Here is a 26,971-nt window from a genome sequence, read left to right as displayed (position 1 = left end):
CACCTCTTTCTCACTCCCTATTGGTGCCTTCCATTTTTTCCTATCTTCCTATTGGTTGAAACACCTCACCCATATCCCAGTCTTATTCGAATTCTGCAATTGTAGTTGTTTAAGTCATCTAAACTTTTTCACCCTAAGACTCCAAACCCTATCACACCTCTCTCCCAAAACCCTATAAATACCCTACTAGAGAAGGGAAGAAAAAAAAGATGGGAAAAAAGAGGAAGAGAAAATTCAGAGCTATAGGAAATTTGGAGATTTTCAAGACTCTTTGAGTTCTTCCTTATTTTTTCTTTTCTTTAAGAAGATTTTCATACAAGATTTCTGGAAGGTCAGTTTTTATTGTTTTCATTTCAAGATCTATGCCACACAATATTTTAATTCTATGCTCCTTGTCTTCAATTTATTTTATATGTTCATATAGATCATGTAATCATGTTTAATTTGAGGGGATACACAACTCTGCACATGTTTAGTTTCTGTCTCTCGTATTTTTATTATTTTTCTTTATTTTCTGAATCTGCAAAAAATTTGTAAAAATTATATTCATATTCTACACGAAATTCCATTAATTTTAGGCTCAAGAATCACTAAAAATAAGTTATGGCTGTTTGAAGTTAGGGTTCCTATAAAATCTGATTTGCAGGATATCCGACTTGTGAAGCCCATATCTCTCTTGTTCCTTAATATTTTTGTGCAAATCTAGTGTCTAGAATTAACTTCAGAATCTTATGAATCTTTTCCAATTGGCTTTGCATTCATATCTGTTGTGGTTAATGAGTTATGAATTTTACAAAAAAGTAGTACAATTCTGTCACTTAGAAAAGTTACGATTTATGTAGACCATTCGGCTAGGGTTTTGTTTGATTTATAAATTTTATGATCTTTTATGATATGTAGGCTGTCTTCTGTAATTTTTTTTTATGATTTTTAGGCATGTATAACTATTTTTAAAAAATCGGATTTCTTGCTACCATTAATCTGCCAGAATTAGAAATTGTATATTTATGCATGTTCTTGTATTTTCTTGGGTTTTAATTGATATTTGATCTATTTTTCTGTGTTCTTTTAATTTAAGAAGTGTTATGAAGTGTTTGGATCATGTTAGAAGACTTAGACTATTAGGTAGTTGTAACTAATTAGGAATCTTAACCCTTTAGGAGACTAGAGTTAGAATCCAATGTAAATTGTTATTAATATTTTCTTTATTTCTTTTATTTTCTTTAGTTTCTTTATTTTTTTATTACAAACAAAATTGGTAAGTAGCCCTAAGGTAAGTACCAAAGAGGGCATTTACGTGGAGCTTATATGGAGCTAAACGGGAGTAAGCCAGGATATCATTGCCATACTAGAAGAGAATACCCTTTTTTAAGAGTAGCTTGCTCTAATGGCAACTGCATTTACCAATAGGTAAATAGCTCTAAACTTCTCGAATAACCATTGGCATGAAATTGTAGTAATAATAGAACTTTTATTTGGTAAATTAAAATTAACTTTATTTTTAATTTAACTGAATTTTGCATGTAATTAATTTAAATAAATACTTTGTAAATTAAAATTAATCTTATTTGTAAATTAAACTAACATTGGCATGTAAATAAATTTAATTTAATACTTAGTAATTGTAAAATAAATTTGCATGTTAGAAATCTTTATTAGGTTGTAATTGTTTAGGCCTTATGTGATATTAGAATAAATTACACATGTACATAATTAACTTAGTTTAATTATCCTTAGAGTAACTTGGTGAAAATTAATTAATTAATTAGGTTAAATAGAAACGTAGGGTTATTTGAAAATGAATTTGTTTGTAAATTAAATTCTCAATAATAAATTAATTTTAGTCATCTGGTAAATATCATTTAAATAATTAGCAACCCCATAGATAGGAATTACTTGTGCATGAAAATTGTGTGTAAACAATAATCTTTTTGTGAATTACTTACGTGTCTAGTATTAGAATTGCATTTTTAGGATAAAGTTTAATAAATGAATAATAAACAAGACATCTAGAAACATTAGTAGAGGACTGGCACTCGAATTAACGAGGTTAAACCAGACGTAATGGGTGCCTAACACCTTCCCCTTACGTACCCGCTATCCCGAACCTAGACATTGGGCTATGGTAATGACGGTTGTGGAAACTCTGCAAGGAGTAAGTTGCCATCCATGACCCTCGGAAGAAACACTGAATATGTCCCGGTTATTACCCGAGTGGCGACTCCTGTCTATCTATGCCTTCGTGGCATAAATTCTTAGTACCGTGGTAGTGTTATGGAAAGACGGTACTTACCAGTGGTTTGATTCTATTAGGATTGTGTGAAGTGCACATCTAGGAAATGTTGTCTAAGGAGATGGTACTTAAGTGAGACCATTGTGACTCCACCATCTTTCCTGGGTATTACCTGGTGCATTTTATATAATTTTAATGGATGATATTTCGCCTCACGCCCCCCTCCCACATATACATGGACATATTTTCTCGCACAAAAGGATGAAACTTTTAGTGTATTTACATCTTTTAGTAAGAAAGTACAAAGTGAAAAAGGCTTACCCATTTCCTCCATTAGAAGTAATCATGGGAGAGAGTTTGAAAACCAATCTTTTGATGAATTTTGTTCAAACAGTGGCATTTTTCATAACTTTTCAACTCCTAGAACCCCACAACAAAATGGAGTTGTAGAGAAAAATAGAACTTTACAAGAAATGGCAAGAATAATGCTTAGTGAACACAATCTTCCAAAATATTTTTGGACAGAAGCCATAAATACTGCTTGCTATATCTTGAATAGAGCAATGATTAGGCCAATCTTAAAGAAGACCTCTTATGAGTTGTGGAAAGGGAGGAAGCCTAACATTTCTTACTTTCGTGCATTTGGTTGTAAGTGTTACATTTTGAATAACAAGAAGGATAACCTCAAAAAGTTTGATGTAAAATCAGATGAAGGTATTTTTCTATGATATTCAATGCATAGCAAAGCTTATAGAGTCTTTAATAGGGGAACTTTGTTAGTTAAGGAAACCATTCATGTTGTATTTGATGAAACTAACAACTTCTTAGAAAGAAAGATTGTTTGTGATGATGACGAACTAGGTAACATTTTTAGAAGAAAAAGGGATGAGACTCAAAAGCAACAAAGTCAACCTGTTGATGAGCCTCAAAGTGCAATTGGGAATGATGTTGTCCATGATAATGCTAATGAGAAAGATCAAGAAGGCGATCAAGAAGTATTGCCCAATGTTGAAGAACTCCAAATTGATGAACCACATCATGATGACCTACCTCAAGAATGGAGATATCATAGAGATCATCCAAAGGAGGACATAATTGATAGCCCTTCACAAAAGATGATGACAAGAGCTCAACTACGAAAATACTTTGGTAATGTTGCATTTGTTTCTCAACTTGAACCAAAGTCTTATGATGAAGCTCAAAGTGATGAGAGTTGGATTCTTGCTATGCAAGAAGAACTTAATCAATTTGAGAGAAATAAAGTATGGAAACTTGTTCATAGGCCTAGAAATCATTCTATCACTGGTACTAAGTGGGTTTTTAGGAACAAAATGGATGATAAAGGGCATGTTATTAGAAATAAGGCTATATTAGTAGCTCAAGGCTATAATTAAGGGGAAGTTATTGATTTTGATGAGATTTTTGCTCTAGTTGCTAGAATTGAAGCTATTAGAATATTGTGTACATTTGCATATTATAAAAATTTTATGCTATATCAAATAGATGTTAAGAGTGCATTCTTGAGTGGTTATATTGATGAAGAAGTTTATGTTGAACAACCACCAGGTTATGAAAATTATGAATTTCCCAATCATATTTATAAACTCACTAAGGCCTTATATGGATTGAAGCAAGCCCCTAGAGCTTAGTATGAGAGGCTTAGTAAGTTTCTTTTAGATAATGGTTTTCAAAGAGGAAAAGTAGACAACACACTGTTCACTAAAACACACAAACATGATATGCTTATTGTTCAAATTTATGTTAATACATTATTTTTGGTGCTACTAATGCGTCTCTATGCAAAAGCTTCTCTAAGATGATGCAAAATGAATTTGAGATGAGCATGATAGGTGAACTTACCTTTTTCCTTGAACTACAAATTAAGCAACTCAATTGTGGCATCTTCATTAATCAATCCAAGTACATCAAAGATATGTTAAAGAAATTCAATATGGATGATTTGAAGAGTATTGGAACTCCTATGAGCTCCACAATCAAGTTGAAAAAGGATGAAAAAGGTAAAGATGTTGATCAAAAGCTATTTAGAGGCATGATTGGCTCACTTTTATATTTAACTGCATCTAGACCCGACATTCATTTTAGTGTGTGTTTGTGTGCTCGATTTCAATCATTTCCTGAGGAATCTCACCTAATTGCTGTTAAAAGGACTTTCAAATACCTCATTGGCACACACTCAATTGGTTTATGGTATCCTACATGTGACACATTTGATCTAGTTGGATATAGTGATTCTGACTTTACTGGAAGTAGATTGGATAGAAAGATTACTTCGGGTACTTGCCAATTCCTAGGTCATGCCTTAGTGTCTTGACATAGTAAGAAACAAACTTCTGTAGCTCTTTCATCTGCCAAGAATACATTGTCGCAGAAGTTGTGTTGCTCAAATTCTATGGATGAAGCAACAATTAGAGGATTTTGGTATAAAGGTTGATCATGTTCCTATAAGGTGTGATAACACTAGTGCCATCAACCTAACTAAAATCCAGTCCAACACTCTAGATCAAAGCACATAGAAATTAGACATCACTTTATTAGAGATCATGTTTAAAATGGTGACATTGAGTTAGAGTTTGTTCCTACAGAACAACAACTTGCAGACATTTTTAAAAAACCTCTAAATGAGGAAAACTTTTATAGGATTAGAAGGGAACTTGGCATGAGTGAAGCTATTAAATGATACTTGTTACATTTGATATGAATTTGCTGCCAAATTTGGTTAAATATGTTGCTAGTGCTATATTCTGTGTATATTTGCTTTTAGTTAACTACTTTTTCATTGCAGTTGTCTAGTTTTATACCAGTATAATATTTAGCCAATTGGGTTTCAAAATTAGTTTAACTAATTTTGCTTCTGTGTACATTTGAGAAAATGCGTCTGTTTTAAAATTACTTTCTTTCTAACTGGTATTTTCGCTCTCTTTACAATTTATTTTGACAAATATACCCCTTAGCACAGTTAAGCACTTTTTATGCCTTTAAAGGGTAAAATTGGTTTTGGCAAAAAGGAATTCCCGATTCTCCATGAAAAACTGTACACAGTTTCAAATTTTGAAAATTTTTTTTGGTAACTGCTATATATCATTTCAATCAGTCTCTCAAAAACTCCCTCATTTCTCTGTTGCAAGTTGATTCTCCACTCTCTTAGAAACCTAAACTTCTCTCAAAACCAAAATCCCCCAATTCTCCTTCTCAAAATCCCTAAACGGCAAAATCTCGTTCTTCCTTAAGCCGCTACCCCTCTCTCTGAAATTTTCCAAGAATCGATGGCAAGGGTAAAACAAGTGGCTATCAAACCTCGAAAATTTATGGGTGATGCTATGAAAGCTGTTGGCAGATCCGAAAAGGAAAGAGAAGAAGAAACTGAAATTGAGAACAGTGATGAAGAAACAGAGACAGTGGCAGAACGAGCAAGAAAAAGAAAAGGAAAGGGTATTGCTGGGTCAGAGCCTTCCTAGAAAAAGAAGAAAATGGAGAAGGCCCCTGTTTCAAAACCCTTTATGCAATAAAATATTTTCGAGCCAAGGTACATTAAATGGGATTCATTTTCTAATTTGCCTTATGAATTTGAAGATTTATTTACTTTTCAAGGCTGGATGGAATTTTCTGAGTTGAATGAATATTATTATCCTTATTTAATTCAAGAATTTTATGGAAGTATGAAAGAAGTTGTTAAAGGAGAAAGTTTTAGTGTGAAAGTTAAGAAGAAAAGTCAGATTATTGATGTTGATTTCTTAGCCTCTGTTTTGAACCTACCGAATGATGGAAATAGGATTGGAACCTTCAAAGATACTAGGAAGCTTGAAGGATATGATGAGAAGGCATTTCAATTGTCAATTTTTCTAGAGGGTACACCCGAAAATGAAATGACCAATATTAGTTTAGTGCCTCAAAATTTTAGGATTCTGCAATCCTTCATTCGATACTTGCTCAATCCTAGAAGTGGTAGTCATTCATATGCAAATAGCCTTGATTTATGTATCATGTGGCACTTGATCAACAAAATCAGATTCAATTTGTCATTTTTTATTTTCAAAGTTATTGCTAAGTCTAGTAAGCATAGAAGGTTACCATATGCTATGCCTTTGACTCTTGTATTTCAAGCTATGGGAGTTGATCTGAGCAAAGAAAAGAAGTTTAGCAATCCTATCCCCATTAAGGAGATATTCAAGGCTGATGGTGGTAGGAAAAGGAGTAAGAAAGAAGAGAAAAAGCAAGAGGAAGAGACTGAGATTGAGATTGAATCAGAATCAGAATCAAATTCTGAAACAGAATCAGACATTCCGATAAGCAAGTTAAAAGAGAAAAGTTCTAAAATAGATGAAGGGGAAAGCTCTAAAAAGAAAGAGAAAATGAAGCTGAAAATGTTAGACTTTGTGAAAATAAGTAAAGCAAATCTAGAAATGATGAAGGAAATCAAGGAAATGAGTGGTCTGAGCTTGAGCATTTTAGAAAAATCTCATGAATTGCAGAAAGGAATTATGGCTGAGCAAAATGCCAAGATGGATATGTTGATTAATAGATTGGATAGACAGGAATGGTTCATGAAGAAGATGGCTCAAATGTTGTTTGGTGAATCTTTTGAGAAGTTTGGAGATTTTGGAAGCTACCCACATGGTACTGCTAGTCCTAGCAATGTAAAAGCTGCTGGTTGAATTGATCTTGGAAATTGTTTAACATGTTACTTCTATTTTTATCTTCAAAATGTTTTAACTATCAACTTTAGGGGGAGCTATTTTGTGGCTTCTTAACTTTATTGCATTTTGAATGATTGTGTGGATACATATAGGGGGAGCTTGTCTCAAAGCAAATTCTTGCATACATGATATATGTAGATAGTTATACAATTGAATTTTTATGATATTCATAGATTCATTAAGTTTTGACATCATTAAAAAGGGGGAGATTGTAGGCCCTGTAAGCTATAATGAGCTTGATTTTAATGATAACAAAACTTAATGAAATATACATTAACCCTTTGTACATAAGTATTTGAAGTGATTTTATAGGTCATGATATGCAAAAACATTGATGGAAGGACTATTCTATTGACATGGCTGATATAAAAGAAGATTATCATCTTGTATAACACAAGATGAATCAAAGTCCATGAAGAATTAGGATAGAAATTAAGTTCTTAGGTCCATTGTATAAGATTGGAGAGATTATGCCATTTATGACCTAAAATCAATTTTGTTTTTATATTCAAGAGTTTAAAAAGCATTTTTACATCATTTCTAAGGTTTTTGAATGATCAAACTAATTTTTACAACTTTTCTTCAAAAACTCAAATTTTCAAAATTTAAGTCAGACAGTAGTGAAATTAGTTAACCTGTCGCGAAAATTACTTAACTAGTTTTATTGTCTAAAATTTTCTATCTTACAAAATTAGTTAACCAGTGAAAATTTTAGTTAACTATTTTCATACTCTGACCTGACAGAACTCTGCTGCATGACTTTCAAAGAAGTAACGGCTAGTTTTTTGAAAATTAAAGAGCCGTTAGACACACTCTCTAGCAGATATTTTTAGCAATGGAAAGCACCTATAAAAGGCATCATTTACTATAATTTTACCTAATGAAAGTGTTTCTATTCATTCAGAATTTATTATGCTATTTTTAATATTTTCATTCAAATACTCTTGAGCTTGAGTGATAAATCTTCTCTCTCAACCTTTTAGCATTAAATTATGTATCTGAGAGTTATTGAGAGTGATTTCTCCTACACCGAAACCTATTTAAGGTTGTGTAAGTGTGAGGACACACTTGTGGAAGTTTTCAAGCACCTTGTGAACCTTGTGGTCTTTTGTGGGAAGTAAAGATATTGTAAAGGTTCTCAAGCACCTGAGAAGCTTGCTGAGATTGTAAAGGCTTTGAATCTTGCCTGTTGAAAAGATCAAATAATGGAGTGACTCTCAAAGTGGGACTTTGGGAAGAGTGCATATAGGCTAAAAGAGCCGAACCACTATAAATATTGTGTTTGATTCTCTTCTTTCCTTAACTCTTTAATTTTCAACACTTTGATTCTCTGATTATATATTGAATGTGTTGAGAATTTGTTTTATTGAGTTAATGTTGAGCTTGAATAATTAAACCTGCAAACTCTGATTTTTATGTGAGAAGATACATTTGATATTAAGTAATTATTTTGTGTATGAACTGCTATTTGTGCATAATTTGTTTGATTACTTGAATTATATCTTAGAAACAGAGTTATACACAAACATAGAAGTGCAAAGCCATAATTTTTCATTAAATCTTAAGCAAGAACTAAAAAATTGCCTAAAGTGTCCAATTCACCCCTCTCTTGGTCACTTTCTTTGGGACAACAAAGTTCATGTCATAGAAATAGGTTTCTTGAAATGCAAATGTACTTCTAAGACTATTAACACATTTGATTTTAAGTCAGCTTTAGTGTATTTGGATGATTAATTGTGAAATTATTATTTTGAGAATATATGATGATATGTTTTCAGCAACTGACCTAAGCTAAGCTAACTTACAATTAAGGGTTGTTGCGTGCTAACAAATCTTGTAGAAATTCTATTAGAATTATGACTCAAAATCCTAATGGGATTTGGAGAGAGATCTTTTCCTAATTTGAGTGGGAGAAATATTCCTCAATAGGATGGAGGAATATTTCCTATAATGAGTAGAACCCTTATTTTAGTGTTATTCCTAAATTAAGTGGGACTCCTAATCAGATAAGGATTGAGGGAATTAACACTATAAATAGGAGAATGATGAAAAAGGTTATTTGGCTTTTGCCCATTAAAGAGAATGACTTTCAGCTCATAGAGTGAGGCTGTCATCCATTGTAGAGAGAGGCCTTGCCAATTGCTGAGGATTTGGCTTTGCTTATTGATGAGGGGCATTTGCCCATTGCAGTGGAGAGAGGCTATGGCCTAAAGTGGAGTAAGGACAGAGAATTCAAGAGAAAGGAATTTTTGTCCATTGGTGAGAGGGCTCTTACCCATATAGTTGAAGATACCATTTATGGTGTAGTGTTATAATAGTAAATATATTGGGTTATGTCTAGAGGAGATTGAGAGGGACTAACTAATATATTTACTATGAACAGTTTGATGTTGTATGAGTTTTCTTGGGTGTAATTGGATTGATGGGTAGTATAGTTTGAGCTTGTAATTGATGATTTATTATTGATGATAGTGGAAGATGGCATGTCCGTGGATGTAGTCCTATGTTGAGTATTTTTTGTGTTTGTTTTATTTTTTTATAGTTTACACGCTTTCGCAGTGCATAACAAATTGGTATCAGAGCATGGAGATGATCTTGGTGAGTTTGGTTGAAGGTGGAGCTATTGCAACATGTAGAAAATCGCACATGCAATAATGGTGGTGGTGGAGAGTTGAAATTGAGGTGGAGCTCTTGATGCAAAATCAAGATGTTTGATGACGTAAATATTTTTTGAAGAATAAAAAAAGTTACACCGAAGATGAAGATTGAAGAATTGATGATTTGAAGGGTTCAAGCTCAAGCATGGAGATTTGATAATTTGATGACACCCAAGAATTTGAGGTATGCAATGGTTGATGGATTTTGAGTCAAGGTGGAGATTGTTAGAATTATGACTCAAAATCCTAATGGGATTTGGAGAGAGATTTTTTTCTAATTTGAGTGGGAGAAATATTTCCTATAATGAGTAGAACTGTTATTTTAGTGTTATTCCTAAATTGAGTGGTGTTATCCCAAAGAAAGTGACCAAGAGGGGAGTGAATTGTGAATTAGACACTTTAGGCAATTTTTCAGTCCTTGCTCAAGACTTAATGAAAAATTGTGGTTTTGCACTTCTATGTATGTGTATAACTCTATTTATAACATGCAATTTAAGTAATCAAATAAGTTATGCACAAATAGCAGCTCATACACAAAATAATTACTGAATATCAAGTGCATCTTCTCACATAAAAATCAGAGTTTGCAGGTTTAATTATTCAAGCTCGGTATTAACTCAATAAAACAAATTCTCAACACATTCAATATATAATCAGAGAATTAAAGTGCTAAAAATTAAAAAGTTAAGGGAACAAGAGAATCAAACACAATATTTATAGTGGTTTGGCTCTCTTAGCCTACATCCACTCTTCCCAAAGTCCCAATTTGAGAGTCACTCCACTATTTGATCTTTTCAACAGGCAAGATTCAAAGTCTTTACAATCTCAGCAAGCTTCCCAGGTGCTTGAGAACCTTTACAATGTCTTTGCGTTCTACAAAAGACCACAAACTTCACAAGGTGCTTGAAAACCTTCCACAAGTGTGTCCTCACACTTACATAATTTTAAATAGGTTTCGGTGTAGAAGAAATCACTCTCAATAACTCTCAGATACAGAATTTAAGGCTAAAAGGTTGAGAGAGAAGATTTGCTACTCAATCTCAAGAGTATTTGAATGAAAGCTTTAGAAATAACATAATAAATTCTCAATGAATAGGAACACTTTCATTAGGTAAAATTATAGTAAATGGTGCCTTTTATAGGTGCTTTCCATTGCTAAAAACGTCTCTTGAAGAGTGTGTCTAGCGGCTCTTTAATTTTCAAAAAACTAATCGTTACTTCTTTGAAAGTCATGCAGCAGAGTTCTGTCAGGTCAGAGTATGAAAATAGTTAACTAAAATTTTCATTGGTTAAAGTTTTATAAGACAGAAAATTTTAGACAACAAAATTAGTTAACTAATTTTCACAACAGGTTAACTAATTTCGCTACTATCTTACTTAAATTTTGAAAATTTGAGTTTTTGAAGGAATGTTGTAAAAATTAGTTTGATCATTCAAAAACTTTAGAAATGATGTAAAAAAACTTTTTAAACTCTTGAATCTAAAAACAAAATTAATTTTAGGTCCTAAATGGCAAAATCTCTCCAATCTTGTATAATGACCTAAGAACTTAATTTCTATCCAAATTCTTCATGGACTTTGATTCATCTTGTATTATACAAGATGATAATCTCCTTTTATATCAGCCATGTCAATAAAATAGTCCTTCCATTAATGTCTTTGTATATCATGACCTATAAAATCACTTCAAATACTTATGCACAAAGGGTTAATGTATATTTTATTAAGTTTTGTTATCATCAAAATCAAACTCATTATAGCTTACAGGACTTACAATTTTCCCCTTTTTGATGATGTCAAAACTTAATGAATCTATGAAGATCAGAAAAATTCAATTGTATAACTATCTACATATGTCATATATGCAAGACTTGCTTTGAGACAAGCTCCCCCTATATGTATCCACACAATCATTCAAAATGTAATAAAATTGAGAAGCTACAAAATAGCTCCCCCTTAATATGATATTTAAGGCATTTTGAAGATAACAATATAAGTAATATGTTAACAATTTCCAAGATCAATTCATCCAAGATCAATTCAATCATCATATATAGGATATATCAACCATAAGTCAATCATAAAAGATCATCATCATATCTTGAATAACTTTTCAAAATAAGTCCAAAATATCTATATCAGAATATGAACCATATAACCACTGAACAAAATTAGTTAACTAAAAATGTACTCAGTTAACTAAAAACATTCTGTCAGTTAAAATATTTTCCTATTTTCTCGTAATTTCTCATCTTCTCCTAATTTCTCTCCCTTTTTGACATCAACAAAAAGATAGATATTTTCCTATTTTCCCTTATTTTCTCCCCTTTTTGAAAGAAAAACAAAAAGATACAAATTTGAAAGTCATAAATCATATTTCAAAAATCTCAAGGTTTATCCTTGCTGCTAAGAATCCCGCCACTTCTCCTAAGGTGAGTAAGATCAATAGCTTTGGCTTGGATTTTAGGTATGGTTACTTGGATTTTTGGAGGAATGGGTAGAACTGATTTTCTGGCTTGTACTTTGGTTCTTCTAGGGCCATATTGCATGGGTAAAGAGATGGATGATTCAGGTACTGGTTGAGAGGTACTAGGAGCAGGGTTTGGTTAATCAGAGGATGGATCTTGTGACTGCTCTTCTTCCTTATTGCCAGCATCTTTCTTCTCCTTTTCTTGTCGTGAACCATTTTTGCTTCCATTTTTCCCATTCTCACTGCTATTGTTGCTTTTAGTATGAGATGAGGAGTATTCTTTTGATGTTTCCTTGTCAGGTTCTTGTTCTGCTTTTGATTTCTTTTTTGCAGTTTCTTCCTTCTTATCATTGTTCTCTACTTCTTCAACCTCAACTAGCTTACTTTATTCTTTTTCCTTTTCAATAGTTTCTACATGCTCCTCTTCTTCTTCTACTACTTCAGAAATTTTTACTCTACTTGGTCCAGCAGCCTTTGCATTGCTAGGACCAACAGTACCATGTGGGTAGCTTTCAAAATCTCCAAACTTTTCAAAAGATTCACCAAATAGCATTTGAGTCATCTTCTTCATGAACCATTCCTGCCTATCTAATCTATTAATCAACATATTCATCTTTGCATTTTGCTCAGCCACAATTCCTTTCTGCAATTCATGAGATTTTTCTAAAATACTCAAGCTCAGTCCACTCATTTCTTTGATTTCCTTCATCATTTTCAGATTTGCTTTACTTATTTTCACAAAATCTGACATTTTCAGCTTCATTTTCTCTTTCTTCTTAGAGCTTTCCCTTTCATCTATCTTAGAACTTCTCTCTTTCAACTTGCCTATTGGGATATCTGATTCTTTTTTAGAATTTGATTCTGATTCATATTCAATTTCAATCTCAGTCACCTCTTCTTCCTTCTTCTCTTCTTTCTTACTCCTTTTCCTACCATCATCTGCCTTGAGTATCTCTTTAATGGGGATAGGATTGCTAAACTTCTTTTCTTTGCTCAGATCAACTCCCATAGCTTGAAATACAAGAGTCAAAGGCATAGCATGTGGCAACCTTTTATGCTTACTAGACTTAGCAATCACTTTAAAAATAAAAAATGGCAAATTGAATCTGATTTTGTTAACCAAGCGTCACATAATGCATAAATCAAGGCTATTTGCGTAAGAATGACTACCACTTCTACAATTGAGCAAGTATCGAATGAATGATTGTAGAATCTTAGAATTTTGAGGCACTAAATTGATATTGGTCATTTCATTTTCGAGTGTACCCTCTAGAAAAATTGACAATTGAAATGCCTTCTTATCATATCCTTCAAGCTTCCTAGTATTTTTGAAGGTTCCAATCCTATTTCCATCATTCGGTAGGTTCAAAATAGAGGCTAAGAAATCAGCATCAATAATCTGACTTTTCTTCTTAACTTTCACACTAAAACTTTCTCCTTTAACAATTTCTTTTATACTTCCATAAAATTATTGAATTAAATAAGGATAATAATATTAATTCAACTCAGAAAATTCCATCCAGCCTTGAAAAGTAAATAAATCTTCAAATTCATAGGGCAAATCAGAAAATGAATCCCATTTAATGTACCCTGGCTCAAAAATATTCTGTTGCACAAAGGGTTTCGAAGCAGGGGCCTTCTCAACTTTCTTCTTTTTCTTAGAAGGTTCTGACTTAGCAATATCCTTTCCTTTTCTTTTTCTCGCTCGTTTTGCCACTGTCTCTGTTTCTTCATCACTGTTCTCAACTTCAGTTTCTTCTTCTCTTTCCTTTTTGGATTTGCCAGCGGCTTTCATAGCATCACCCATAAGTTTTCGAGGTCTGGTAGCCACTTGTTTTACCCTTGCCATTGATTCTTGGAAAATTTCAGAGAGATAGAAGTAGCGGTTTAAGGAAAAATGAGATTTTACTGTTTAGGAATTTTGAGAAGAAGAATTGGAGGTTTTTGGTTTTGAGAGAAATTTAGGTTTCTAAGAGAGTGGATAATCAATTTGTAGTAGGAAATGAGGGAGTTTTTGAGAGATTGATTGAAGTGATATGTAGCAATTACCAAAAAATTTCAAATTTTGAAACTGTGTCAGTTTATCATAGAGAACCGGGAATCTCTTTTTGCCAAAATCCAATTTTACCCTTTAAAGGCATAAAAAGTGCTTAGCTGTGCTAAGGGCTATATTTGTCAAAATAAATTGTAAAGAGAGCAAAAATACCCGTTAGAAAGAAAGTAATTTTAAAACAGGCGTGTTTTCTCAAATATACACAGAAGCAAAATTAGTTAACTAATTTTGAAACCCAGTTGGCTAAATATTATATAGATATAAAACTAGATAACTACAGTGAGAAAGTAGTTAACTAAAAACACATATACGCAGAATATAGCACTAATAACATATTCAACCAAATTTGACAGCATATTCATATCAAATGTAGCAAGTATCATTCAATAGCTTCACTCATGCCAAGTTCCCTTCTAATCCTACAAAAGTTTTCCTCATTTAAGGGTTTTGTAAAAATGTCTGCAAGTTGTTGTTCTGTAGGAACAAATTCTAACTCAATGTCACCCTTTTGAACATGATCTCTAATAAAATGATGTCTAAATTCTATGTGCTTTAATCTAGAGTGTTGAACTAAATTTTTAGTTAGGTTAATGGCACTAGTGTTATCACACCTTATAGGAACATGATCAACCTTTATACCAAAATCCTCTAATTGTTGCTTTATCCATAGAATTTGAGCAACACAACTTCCTGCAGCAATGTATTCTGCTTCAGCAGTAGAAAGAGCTACAGAAGTTTGTTTCTTACTATGTCAAGACACTAAGGCATGACCTAGGAATTGGAAAGTAACTGAAGTACTCTTTCTATCCAATCTACTTCCAGCAAAATCAGAATCACTATATCCAACTAGATCAAATGTGTCGCATTTAGGATACCATAAACTAATTGAGTGTGTGCCAATGAGGTATTTGAAAATCCTTTTAACAGCAATTAGATGAGATTCCTTGGGACATGATTGAAACCGAGCACATAAACACACACTAAAATGAATGTCGGTTCTAGATGCAGTTAAATATAAAAGTGAGCCAATCATACCTCTAAATAGCTTTTGATCAACATCTTTACATTTTTCATCATTTTCCAACTTGATGGTGGAGCTCATAGGAGTTCCAATACCCTTCAAATCATCCATCTTGAATTTCTTTAGCATATCTTTGATCTACTTGGATTGATTTATGAAGATGCCACCATTGAGTTGCTTAATTTGCAGTCAAAGGAAAAAGGTAAGTTCACCCATCATGCTCATCTCAAATTCATTTTGCATCATCTTAGAGAAGCATTTGCATATAGAAGCATTAGTAGCACAAAAAATAATGTCATTAACATAAATTTGAACAATAAGCATATCATGTTTGTGTGTCTTAGTGAAGAGTGTGTTGCTTACTTATCCTCTTTGAAAATCATTATCTAAAAGAAACTTACTAAGCCTCTCATACCAAGCTCTAGGGGCTTGCTTCAATCCATATAAGGCCTTAGTGAGTTTATAAATATGATTAGGAAATTTATGGTTTTCAAAACCTGGTGGTTGTTCAACATAAATTTCTTCATCAACATAACCATTCAAGAATGCTCTCTTAACATCCATTTGATATAGCATAAAATTTTTATAACATGCAAATGCACACAACATTCTATTAGCTTCAATTCTAGCAACCGGAGCAAAAGTCTCATCAAAATCAATAACTTCCTCTTGATTATATCCTTGAGCTTGTAATCTAGACTTATTTCTAATAACATGCCCTTTATCATCTATTTTGTTCCTAAAAACCCACTTAGTACCAATGATAGAATGATTTCTAGGCCTAGGAACAAGTTTCCATACTTTATTTCTCTCAAATTGATTGAGTTCTTCTTACATAGCAAGAATCCAACTCTCATCACTTTGAGCTTCATCATAAGACTTCGGTTCAAGTTGAGAAACAAATGCAACATTACCAAAGTATTTTCGAAGTTGAGCTCTTGTCATCATCTTTTGTGAAGGGCTATCAATTATGTCCTCCTTTGGATGATCTCTATGATATCTCCATTCTTGAGGTAGGTCATCATGATGTGGTTCATCAATTTGGAGTTCTTTAATATTGGGCAATACTTCTTGATCACGTTCTTGATCTTTCTCATTAGCATTTTCATTGACAACATCATTCCCAATTGCACTTTGGGGCTCAATAGGTTAACTTTATTGCCTTTGAGTCTCATCCCTTTCTTTCAAAAATTTTACCTAGTTCATCATCATCACAAACAATCTTTCCTTCCAAGAAGTTGTTAGTTTCATCAAATACAAAATGAATGGTTTCCTCAACTAACAAAGTTCTCCTATTAAAGACTTTATAAGCTTTGCTATGTATTGAATATCCTAAAAAAATACCTTCATTTGATTTTACATCAAACTTTTTGAGGTTAACATTTTTGTTATTCAAAATGTAACACTTACAACAAAATGCATGAAAGTAAGAAATGTTAGGCTTCCTCCCTTTCCATAACTCATAAGAGGTTTTCTTTAAGATTTAGCCTAATCATTGCTCTATTCAAGATATAGCAACAGTGTTTATGGCTTCTGCCCAAAAATATTTTGGAAGATAGTGTTCACCAAGCATTGTTCTTGCCATTTCTTGTAAAGTTTTATTTTTCCTCTCTACTACTCCATTTTTTTGAGGGGTTCTAGGAGCTGAAAAGTTATAAAAAATGCCATTGTTTGAACAAAATTCATCAAAAGATTGGTTTTCAAACTCTCTCCTATGATCACTTCTAATGCAGGAAATTGATAAGCCTTTTTCACTTTGAACTTTCTTACAAAAAGATGTAAATACACTAAAAGCTTCATCCTTATGTGCAATAGAATATGTCCATGTATACCTAGTGTAATCATCTACTATGACCAAAGTATATACTTTACCACCAAGACTTATAGGTGTAATAGGATCAAACAAATCAAGATGTAATAGCTCAAGAGGTTTAGATGTTGAAACAACATTTTTTGATTTGAAAAAAAATTTGGTTTGTTTCCCAAGAGAATAAGGCTTGCAAACATGATCTTTTTCAAAGTTAATTTTTGGTAAACCTTTAACAAGATCATATCTTAAAAGTTTTGAAATCACATGCATACTAGCATGACCAAGTCTTCTATGCCACAACCAACTATCTTCTTCAAGAGATACAAAACATCTTTCATTTCCATTTTCAATAACATTCAAATCAAGCAAATACACATTTTCACTTCTAGGTGCAATGAATAATGTATGGTCATCATGCAAACTTCTAATCTCACAATGTGTAGAATTAAAAATAACTTTGTAACCTTTATCACATAGTTGACTTACACTAAGAAGATTGAATTTCAAACCTTCAACTAGTGCAACATCCTTTATGCTTGGATTCTTCCCAATAGAGCCACTTCCAATGATGTAAGCTTTGCCTTTGTCACCAAATCTCAGATGTCCACCACTTTTCAAAGTAAGGTTTGAGAAATTTTCTTTCTCTCCAGTCATGTGTCTTGAGCAAGCACTATCAATATACCATTGTTTACATTCTTACTTACTTCTAAGACATACCTGAAATTAATTGACTATTTCTTAGGTATCCAAGCAAGTTTAGGTCCTTGGGGGTTAGAGACATTAAGAATTGTTCCTTTAGGTACCCAAATCTTTTTTACCATTGAGGAACCTTTCCTTATAGGACAATGACTAACCATATGACCATCTTGGTTACAATAGAAGCAGATAACATTTGGTAATGAATAAGAGGAAGCTTTCACAAAGAAATTTTTGTATTTTCCATAGTGCATAAACCCATCATAACCAAGACCAGATTTTTTATTTGAAAATCTTTGAGAACCAAGTAAAGTATCAAGAATTTGTGTGCCATTGGTGAATTTAGCTAAATCATTTGTCAAAGATTCCACCTTGGTTTCTAGAATCCTGTTTTTCTCAATGAGTTTTTCACAAGTAGTTTTTGAATCTTCTAACTCCTTATTCAACTCATCAAACAAGAGCATTTGATTTTTATAAAACTTATTTTCTTGCACAATAATACTCATAGAATTATTTTCTGATCTTAAAGAAGCAATTTCTTTGTTTAAAATAGAACATCTTTTCTTATAAACTTTGTATTCTTCATACAATTTAGCAAATGCATCTTCATAATCTTCAATACTAAGAGAGTCAGAATTATTTACCTCAGTGTTGATTTCTCTTTGTTGAGAGTTTTCTGGTTTATCCTCTTCCAGAGCCATGAGACAAATGTGTGCAACAGTCCTTGTCACTATAGTTATCACTTGAGAAGTCATCACTGTCCTTCCAACCAGCAACCAAAGTTTTCTTGCTCTTGTCCTTTGAATTCTTCTTTTCTAGTTTAGGATAATTTGGCTTGATGTGGCCAGGTTTTTTGAACTCAAAGCATTTAATCTCACTTTGATCCTTGCTTGTTTCACCTTTGGGAGAATACTTCTTTAGGAATTTCTTATATTTCGAACCTCCCTTTTTGAAGGCTTTCTTGAATCTTCTTGTAATCATGGCAATATCATCATCATCACTTGAACTATTGGAGCTGTCACTTGAGGTAGCCTTAAAATGTATAGTTTTCCTTAATTCATCCTCTTCGCTTGACTTCAAGGCAATTCCTTTCCTTTTATTTTCATCATTTACATTGCTCTTGCTCTTCTCATAAAGTATTTCATTAGCAATAAGAGAACCAATCAGCTCATCATAAGTGAATTTGGAGAAGTCTTTGGTGTCAAATATCACTGTCACTTTTGTTTCCCATGATTTAGGTAGTGACCTCAAGACTTTCTTGACTAATTCTTTTTCAGTGAATTCCTTTTCAAGAGCTTTGAGAACATTTACCAGATCAGTAAATCTTGTGCTTATTTCTGAAATGGTTTCTCCAGGTTTCATCTCAAATAGAATTCTCGAACAAGCCTATTGGCTTTTGATTCCTTCACTTGATTAGTCCCTTCATATGTGACTTCAAGTTTATCCCACACTTCTTTTGCAGATGTACAACCTGAAATACGATTATACTCAGTTGCATCAAGTGCACAATGAAGAATATTTAAAGCTTTAGCATTTGAAGAAACTTTCTTCCAATCAAGTTCATTATAGTCATCTTCTAGTTTTTCTCTATAACCATAAGCATGCAATTCTAATGGAATTTCAGGACCTTTAACAATTCTTTGCCATGCTTCAATATCAACAGATTGAATAAAGTTTCTCATCCTAACTTTCGAAAAAGAACAATTAGAACCATTAAACAAATGTGGTCTAGTGATAGAGTGTCCTTCAGCCAAAGGTGCAGGGATACCAGTTGTGTTAGATGTGCCAGCCATTGTAGGATCTCTCTAAGGTGTTTAAACCTCAAGCAAGAGAGACAAGCTCTGATACCAATTTGTTATCCCAAAGAAAGTGACCAAGAGGGGGATGAATTTGACACTTTAGGCAATTTTTCAGTCTTTACTCAAGACTTAATGAAAAATTGTGGCTTTGCACTTCAATGTATGTGTATAACTCTGTTTCTAAGATGTAATTTAAGTGATCAAACAAGTTATGCACAAATAGTAGCTCACACACCAAATAATTACTTAATATCAAGTGTATCTTCTCACATAAAAATCAGAGTTTACAGGTTTAATTGTTCAAGCTCAGTATTAACTGAATAAAACAAATTTTCAACACATTCAATATATAATTAGAGAATCAAAGTGCTGAAAATTAAAGAGTTAAGGGAAGAAGAGAATCAAACACAATGTTTATAGTGGTTCGGCTCTCTTAGCCTACATCAGCTCTTCTCAAAGTCTCACTTTGAGAGTCACTCCACTATTTGATATTTTTCAACAGGCAAGATTCAAAGCCTTTACAATCTCAGCAAGCTTTCCAGATGCTTCAGAACCTTTACAATGTCTTTGCTTCCCAAACCACGAGCTTCACAAGGTGCTTGAAAACCTTCCATAAGTGTGTCCTCACACTTATACAACCTTAAATATGTTTTGGAGTAGATGAAATCACTCTCAATAACTCTCAGATACAAAATTTAATGCCAAAAGATTGAGAGAGAAAATTTGCCACTCAAACTCAAGAGTATTTGAATGAAAGCATTAAAAATAGCACAATAAATTCTCAATGAATAGGAACACTTTCATTAGGCAAAATTATAGTAAATGATGCATTTTATAGGTTCTTTCCATTGCTAAAAACGTCTGTTAAAGAGTGTGTCTAACGGCTCTTTAATTTTCAAAAAACTAGCCATTACTTCTTTGAAAGTCGTACAGCTGAGTCGTGTCAAGTCAGAGTATGAAAATAGTTAACTAAAATTTTCACTGGTTAACTAGTTTCATAAGATAGAAAATTTTAAACAACAAAACTAGTTAACTAATTTTCGCAACAGGTTAACTAATTTCACTACTGTCTGACTTAAATTTTGAAATTTTGAGTTTTTGAAAGAATGTTGTAAAAATTATTTTAACCATTCAAAAACCTTAGAAATGATGTAAAAACACTTTTTAAACTCTTGAATCTAAAAAAAAAAATTGATTTTAGATCTTAAATGACATAATCTCTCCAATCTTGTACAATAGACCTAAGAACTTAATTTCTATTCTAATTCTTCATGGACTTTGATTCGTTTTGTGTTATACAAGATAATAATCTCCTTTTATATTAGCCATTTCAATAGAATAGTCCTTCCATCAATATCTTTGCATATCATGACCTATAAAATCACTTCAAATACTTATGCACAAAGAGTTAATGTATATTTCATTAAGTTTTGTTATCATCAAAACTAAGCCCATTATAGCTTACAGGGCCTACAAGTGGGACTCCTAATCAGATAAGGATTGAGGGAATTAACACTATAAATAGGAGAATGATGGAAAAGGTTATTTGGCTTTTGCCCATTGAAGAGAATGACTTTCAGCTCATAGAGTGAGCTGTCGCCCATTATAGACATGGGTTTTGCCAATTGCTGAGGATTTGGCTTTGCCCATTGATGAGGAACACTTGCCTATTGCAGTGGAGAGAGGTTTCGGCCTAAAATTGAGTAAGGACATAGAATTCAAGAGGAAGGGATTCTTGTCCATTGATGAGAAGGCTCTTGCCCGTCTACTTAAAAACACCCTTTGTGGTGTAGTATTATAATAGTAAATATATTTAGTTATGTCTAAAGAAGACTAAGAGGGACTAACTATATTTACTATGAGGAGTTTGATGTTGTATGGGTTTTCTTGGGTGTAATTGGATTAATGAATAGTATAGTTTGAGCTTGTAATTGATGATTCATTATTGATGATAGTAGAAAATGACATGTCCGTGAATGTAGCCCTATATTGAGAGGGTAAACCACATAAATATTAGTGTTTTGTATGTTTACTTTGTTTCTTTACAGTTTATACACTTCCGCAGTGCACAACAAATTCTGTATAAATAGAGCCCACGCTCGTCTTGTGTTCCTAAACAGATACCTAAAATGCAGTAACAATGTAGAAATCCAGAATTGGAATGTACTACACCTTACGTATATGAAAAGTAGTGTATTTATCTCTCACACTTATGTAATACCCATCCATGAAATTAATTTGTACATCCTATATAAATGTCAAAAATAAGTGCATTTTATGTATTTTTAAGGTGTATCATATCCCGGATAAGCACACTTATAAAATGGTGGCAGCAAGTAAGAGAACAAAAGAGAAAGCACGCATGAGCGACTTTACTTTGTGCCATTTTCCTACGGGACGTGACTACGTGTGACGACCAGCCCCTTTTTTTTTATGAAAATGGTTGAATTTTTTTTTTATCTATCAACTAATCCACATACATCACCGTCACCTTATCAAGCCTGGAAGTCATACATAAAACTTTTTTCATTCCCCCCATCCCCCACCACACACCACACCCCCCCACCACACACCACCCTTTAGATTATGAAGACAATCCGTGCAAATTAGTGTTTCCAAAATAAGAAGATCAAATGGTAATGAAAATGAAAATGCAGTGGTTGACAGCTGGGTATATAAGATTTGCGTCATTGCTTAGCAATAATGCAGTTATTTACTTTTATGGTGACTACCTTGTTCTTCGGCTCCATTGAATTGAAAAAACAAAAATGCAGTGTGAAGTGCATGTTGGGAGAAAGTGAAAAGATGAGGATTGCACCAAAAGTGATGGATTTAAATAATTGTAGAACTAATGCTTAGCTAGGCTTATTTTGAGAGATTTGACATGATGAGATGATGCCGGAGGGTTCTGAATGTCAAGGCCTTGTTCTATGAATGTCATATGTTCATAGTTATCAAAATCAAATAACCCAAATATATAAGTTATCACTCAAAAATAAACAAATAATAATAATAACAATAAAGAGCAACAATCACAGATCCTTAACCATGAGCCATAGGTTATGTTGTTATTTGCAACACATGAATGCTAAGCCAACAATAGAAAATCAACCATACATGCGCACAGGATCATCCTGCATGAACAATTAGCCAGACCACAATAATGAAAGCTTTGGATTGCCAATACTAGCAACAATTAAAAAATATGTGACAATCTCTCAGCTAATGAAAACTTCTTCCCTGTATTCTTCCATATAGCGTCAACTCCTACTGTCCTACAGCAGACACTTCATGGTGGGCCTATTGCATGCCATTTATATTTCGAAGGGTACAGAAATATTCCTAGAGCACATTAATTCACCATCATCATTACTTTTGATTCTCCATAATGGAGATGAGTGACCCTACCATGAGAATAGAGTTGCACAAAACAAAATGTGCTTCATTCCCTAGTTAAACTGATATCTGTTCTAATCACGTGGGTTTGCCTCTTTTCAAAAGGAATAGCTATCAAACAATGGTACCCTTTTTTGTTTTTTTTTAATTTTATCAGGCAACGGTTTCCACAGGAAAGAATGAAATTGGCATTCTTAGAGAAATTTTAACATTCATCACCCAAGTAAAAGAATAACTACAACAAGATCCGGAGGACAGCAAGCCCAACTGCAGATATTGAAACAAGGGTACCTATGCAGTATTTAATCACATCATACTTTGCCGCTTCCAACTGTGCTCTTAATGCATGAATTTCCTGCAGTTGGAAGAAAGTCCTCATTACTCAACAAAACTTCATAAAGGCATTTTTCACTTCAAATCACTAAGCTCACCCGGTCAAGCTTGTTTGTGAGGTTGGTGGTTTCTGCATTCTGATTAGCAAGCTCATCGCGTATTCGCCTGCACCCAATTAAGTTTAAAAGATGAAGCAAAATCACAATAGATGTATCATCACAATGATCATCTAACCTTAGCCAAATTCAACCAGTGGCATGAAAATGCCTATAATCAATTTCTTGAGAGTACATTTCCTCAGAAGTAGCATAATACCGAGAAATGTTTATTTTATGTTGCTTTCATTATATTTTTTCATGATGAAAACAAGAAAACTGCATGAGCAAGTCATAATTTAATTTACTCACAAAATCAGATCTCAATGCATAGCAACCATATCTCTTTCCTAGAATAAGAACCTATGCTTATGGTCTAAAATAAATCATTAAAAATGAATCCCCCCCTCCCTTCTGCATTGATCTAAAAGTTGAGCATTGCTAGGCAAACAAGCAATGGCCTTATAGACAAAGATTAAATCACAATACTGAACAAGTCCCCACAACTTCAGATTGTTGCATTCAACAACCATAAGCATAGATTTGTTGAGGAAAAATAAAAGAAGAGCAAAGATTTGAGTGCATAGATTATCAACTTAAGTCCATTGCTTCTAGGATCGACTGATCAGGTCCACTGGTACGCTGGTACACAATGGCGCAGCAACACCTATTTAGCACATAACAGAGTTTATCTTCCTTACCCTCTTTCAAGATTTAAATCCAAACGCTGCCCAGCCGTGACCTTGTCAATTTCATACCTGTTTTAGAGAAAGTCTTAAACTGTAAACATCCACACATCAAACATTCAAGCTGAAGTTAGCACTTAGCAAACACTTGCTCACACAGACCTCAGTTCACTGCGCATTTTATCTATGTCGCTCCGTAGTTTTTCAGTCTCACGTTGCAACAAAGAAAAATGATGCTCCTGCATCATGAAGAATTCTTCAGAAAGAAATTACACCAAAAGGACCACCATTACTTCTTATAAAATCAAGAACTTGCAGTATCAAGGAATTTTCAGAATGGACATGTAAGAAACAAAATTTATAATATCAGACAGAACACCATACCTTCATCATGGCTTCATACAAGCAAGCATGTGAAAATTTAATAACAAATCCATAACTGAGAAAAAATAACCAGATACCAGAAGCAGAGCGAAGAAAGTTTGTGGTGAATGGTAATTTGATGCTCTTAACCATTCCCAGTCCACATGGCATATTAATAGCTCACATGTGCTAAGAGCATGCCCCAAAAGCCAAAATTGTGAAAGGGATTCAATGCCTCATAGATTTGTAACTATCCAACATAAGGCTGAACAATAAGCACCATCTTTGGTTTGCAATGTCACACAGAAAAGTTGAAGCAAACACCACTCACATTGGAAGGTGATCAGCCATCAGCAACCTTTCATAAAGTTCAGTCCAATGGGCTGTTGACATTTCATAGCAACTCCTTTTTTATCAATATTTGTTCATTATTTGACGCCATAGGTTTAAACATACATGCAACAGGCAACAAAATGTGTGCTCCTAGCCCAAGCAAGATGTAAGTCACCAATTGCCATTTGTCTCCAACCTAGCTTTCATAATTGCTGTACTATTCCCTCTCTAGTAAGCATGGATCAACTTTCTAGTCCACTGCCAATACAATGATATTTGGCAAGTGAAGTCAATTACTGCACCTATGGTCTCCTTCCATCAGCAGGATGATGCTCAGAGAGAGAGAGAGAGAGAGAGAGAGAGAAACCACCTTAAACTGGAAACGTCAAATCAAAAGAAAGAAAGCAATGGAAAATAAGTAGGGACCCATCTCTCTCCCTCTTTAATGTGTACGCAATTGATATGCTAAGACAAACTTATAAGTCCCAAAATAAGGAGATCTTTTGGGATCAAGAAGTAACAAAAACACTCAAATTGCCACAAATTTTTATCCAGAACCAATGAGCAGCAAAGGAAAAGGTAATCCATCATTTTCCCTATATTTACAAATGCAAATTCATCAAAGTAACTGATAACCAAGACAGCCCAAAGCCAGTATTTATGAATCTGAAAGTCTTAAAAGTTCTTTCATTATAATCAGTTAAAATCTAAATTGTCTACGGAGTAAATTCTTTGCCTAAAAGACAAACCTCTAAATTACTCTCTAAAACTGTGAATGCTTCTTCAGATTTTAAATGAGTCCTAGATTCAAACCAACAAAGCACTCTACTACAACTGTGTCTATGTCCAAATACACTTACCAAAACATTACGAAATATTTCCTAAACTTTTAAAGATTCTCAAGTCTAATCTACATTCAAGTCAAATGTAAATGCTATCAGGCCAAAAATATCAGATCATATTATTTCATCCATAACATCACTAAGTTAGTTGTACTGTTGAAGTTGAATATATATACAGAACTCAATACAAATACAGGAACTAAATCGCTAGCGATATTATAAACAAAAAATAGTCTAACAAAGATCTAAAAACTACACATGAACAAGAATTTCAGGAAGGAAATCAAAGAACTACCTGAGAACTCTGTACTTCAGACTTGAACTTTGACAAATTTGATTCTTGAATCATTTCACTCTACAGATCTCCAAAATACATGGAAAAACATTACCTATTTATTTTACAGTAAAAACGTCGAACAGTATGCATGCAAAACATAACAGCTACGCTAAGCCAAAAACTAAAAAGAAATAATAATAATAATAATAATAATAATAATGAAAAAGCGATCGAGATCATTACCTTTTGCATTTCAGCCTTGGAAACAAAAGAATGCGCCACATTTTCCAAGCTATCGTTTAACACTTCAGTGATAGCAGCAGTTATCGCCTCAGCCTGCTTCGAAGGCACACCTTGCGCTTCCAAACCTCTCACCTTTTCCAATTCAACCAAAAAATAAATCAAACAAACAGCGAAAACTGCTATCTTCTCTAAAAGTTTTCACATCTTCCTTTACAAACAGAAAATGAATTACCAGAGCCAATGTATCAACGAGAAACGCGCGCTTTACATTAGAGTTAACGAGCTGAGATATCTGTCTGTACTCAAATCCATTAGCAAAAGAAGTTGAAGATGAATTGATAGATCGAAACTTGGTGAAATGAAACGCAGCATTCAGCCCTAATTGAACACTACGCTTACACATAGCCATCAAATTTGCAGTTTTCGTTAACAGAATGAATCAATATTAAGAAAAATTAGTAGCAGAAGAATGAAACCGATTGTTACAAAGAATGGAACAAGAGGACTTTGTTCATTTCTGCGAAGAAATGAAGAGAATAACTCTGGAAGAGGAGAGTTGCGCTTGATAGGAAATGGGAACGTAGTCGTTGGATAAAAAGAAAATGAAGAATATACGGTTGCTTGCCCAAAACGCTTAGCGCCTTTTTGATTTCGTTTGCGTTCTCTAGGGTCCCGGGAGACCGTCGTCAAACTCATATGCTTGCTTGGAGTTGGACGTCCAAGAAGCAAAAGCGGGTTTATTAAGGTATATGTACAGTGCATTAAAAAAATGGTACCCATAAAAATAAAATTCATATTAAAAATTATTATTTAATTCTTAAAACTATTTCATTTTTATTTCAAAAAAATAGATTAGTCTTTTCGGTTTATTTTCTGTTAATTAATATATTAAAAAATAAATTATTTTTATAGGAATTAAATAATTTAAAGCTTAAAAAATAAAAAAATT

At 33.3% G+C, this 26,971-nt stretch overlaps 2 protein-coding genes across 2 annotated transcripts; one reads left to right on the top strand and one right to left on the bottom strand.

Annotated features, from left to right (window-relative positions):
• Positions 1-5,517: 5,517 nt before the first annotated feature.
• Positions 5,518-6,906, top strand: LOC131176297 (uncharacterized). The gene is made up of 2 exons (XM_058141298.1): positions 5,518-5,683; positions 5,843-6,906. The coding sequence occupies exons 1-2, from the start codon at positions 5,518-5,520 to the stop codon at positions 6,904-6,906; spliced, it is 1,230 nt and encodes a 409-aa protein (XP_057997281.1).
• Positions 6,907-22,475: 15,569 nt separating this feature from the next.
• LOC110644106 (protein FMP32, mitochondrial) lies at positions 22,476-26,736 on the bottom strand. The gene is made up of 7 exons (XM_021796727.2): positions 26,255-26,736; positions 26,023-26,154; positions 25,798-25,857; positions 24,127-24,203; positions 23,980-24,036; positions 23,282-23,348; positions 22,476-23,205 (listed from the first exon to the last, which is right to left on the bottom strand). Exons 1-7 carry the CDS (start codon positions 26,429-26,431, stop codon positions 23,086-23,088), a joined length of 690 nt encoding a protein of 229 aa, XP_021652419.1. The 5' UTR covers positions 26,432-26,736; the 3' UTR covers positions 22,476-23,085.
• Between the last annotated feature and the right edge of the window lie 235 nt (positions 26,737-26,971).

The sequence above is a fragment of the Hevea brasiliensis genome, unplaced genomic scaffold, assembly GCF_030052815.1.
Source record: "Hevea brasiliensis isolate MT/VB/25A 57/8 unplaced genomic scaffold, ASM3005281v1 Scaf1, whole genome shotgun sequence".
NCBI classification, from domain to species: Eukaryota; Viridiplantae; Streptophyta; class Magnoliopsida; order Malpighiales; family Euphorbiaceae; genus Hevea; species Hevea brasiliensis.
Note: the sequence above shows the minus strand (reverse complement) of the source record. Positions and strands in the feature narration are given on the sequence as shown.

What these genes read in the sequence shown, in the direction of transcription:
- LOC131176297 (XM_058141298.1), top strand. Translation starts at nt 5,518, where the DNA reads ATGGCAAGGGTAAAACAAGTGGCTATCAAACCTCGAAAATTTATGGGT. An exon ending in AAGAAAAAGAAAAGGAAAGG is followed by an intron (nt 5,684 to 5,842) that starts GTATTGCTGGGT and finishes TTACTTTTCAAG; the next exon opens with GCTGGATGGAATTTTCTGAG.
- LOC110644106 (XM_021796727.2), bottom strand. Translation starts at nt 26,431, where the DNA reads ATGGCTATGTGTAAGCGTAGTGTTCAATTAGGGCTGAATGCTGCGTTT. An exon ending in TCGTTGATACATTGGCTCTG is followed by an intron (nt 26,155 to 26,254) that starts GTAATTCATTTT and finishes GAATTGGAAAAG; the next exon opens with GTGAGAGGTTTGGAAGCGCA. An exon ending in AAAATGCGCAGTGAACTGAG is followed by an intron (nt 24,037 to 24,126) that starts GTCTGTGTGAGC and finishes TCTCTAAAACAG; the next exon opens with GTATGAAATTGACAAGGTCA.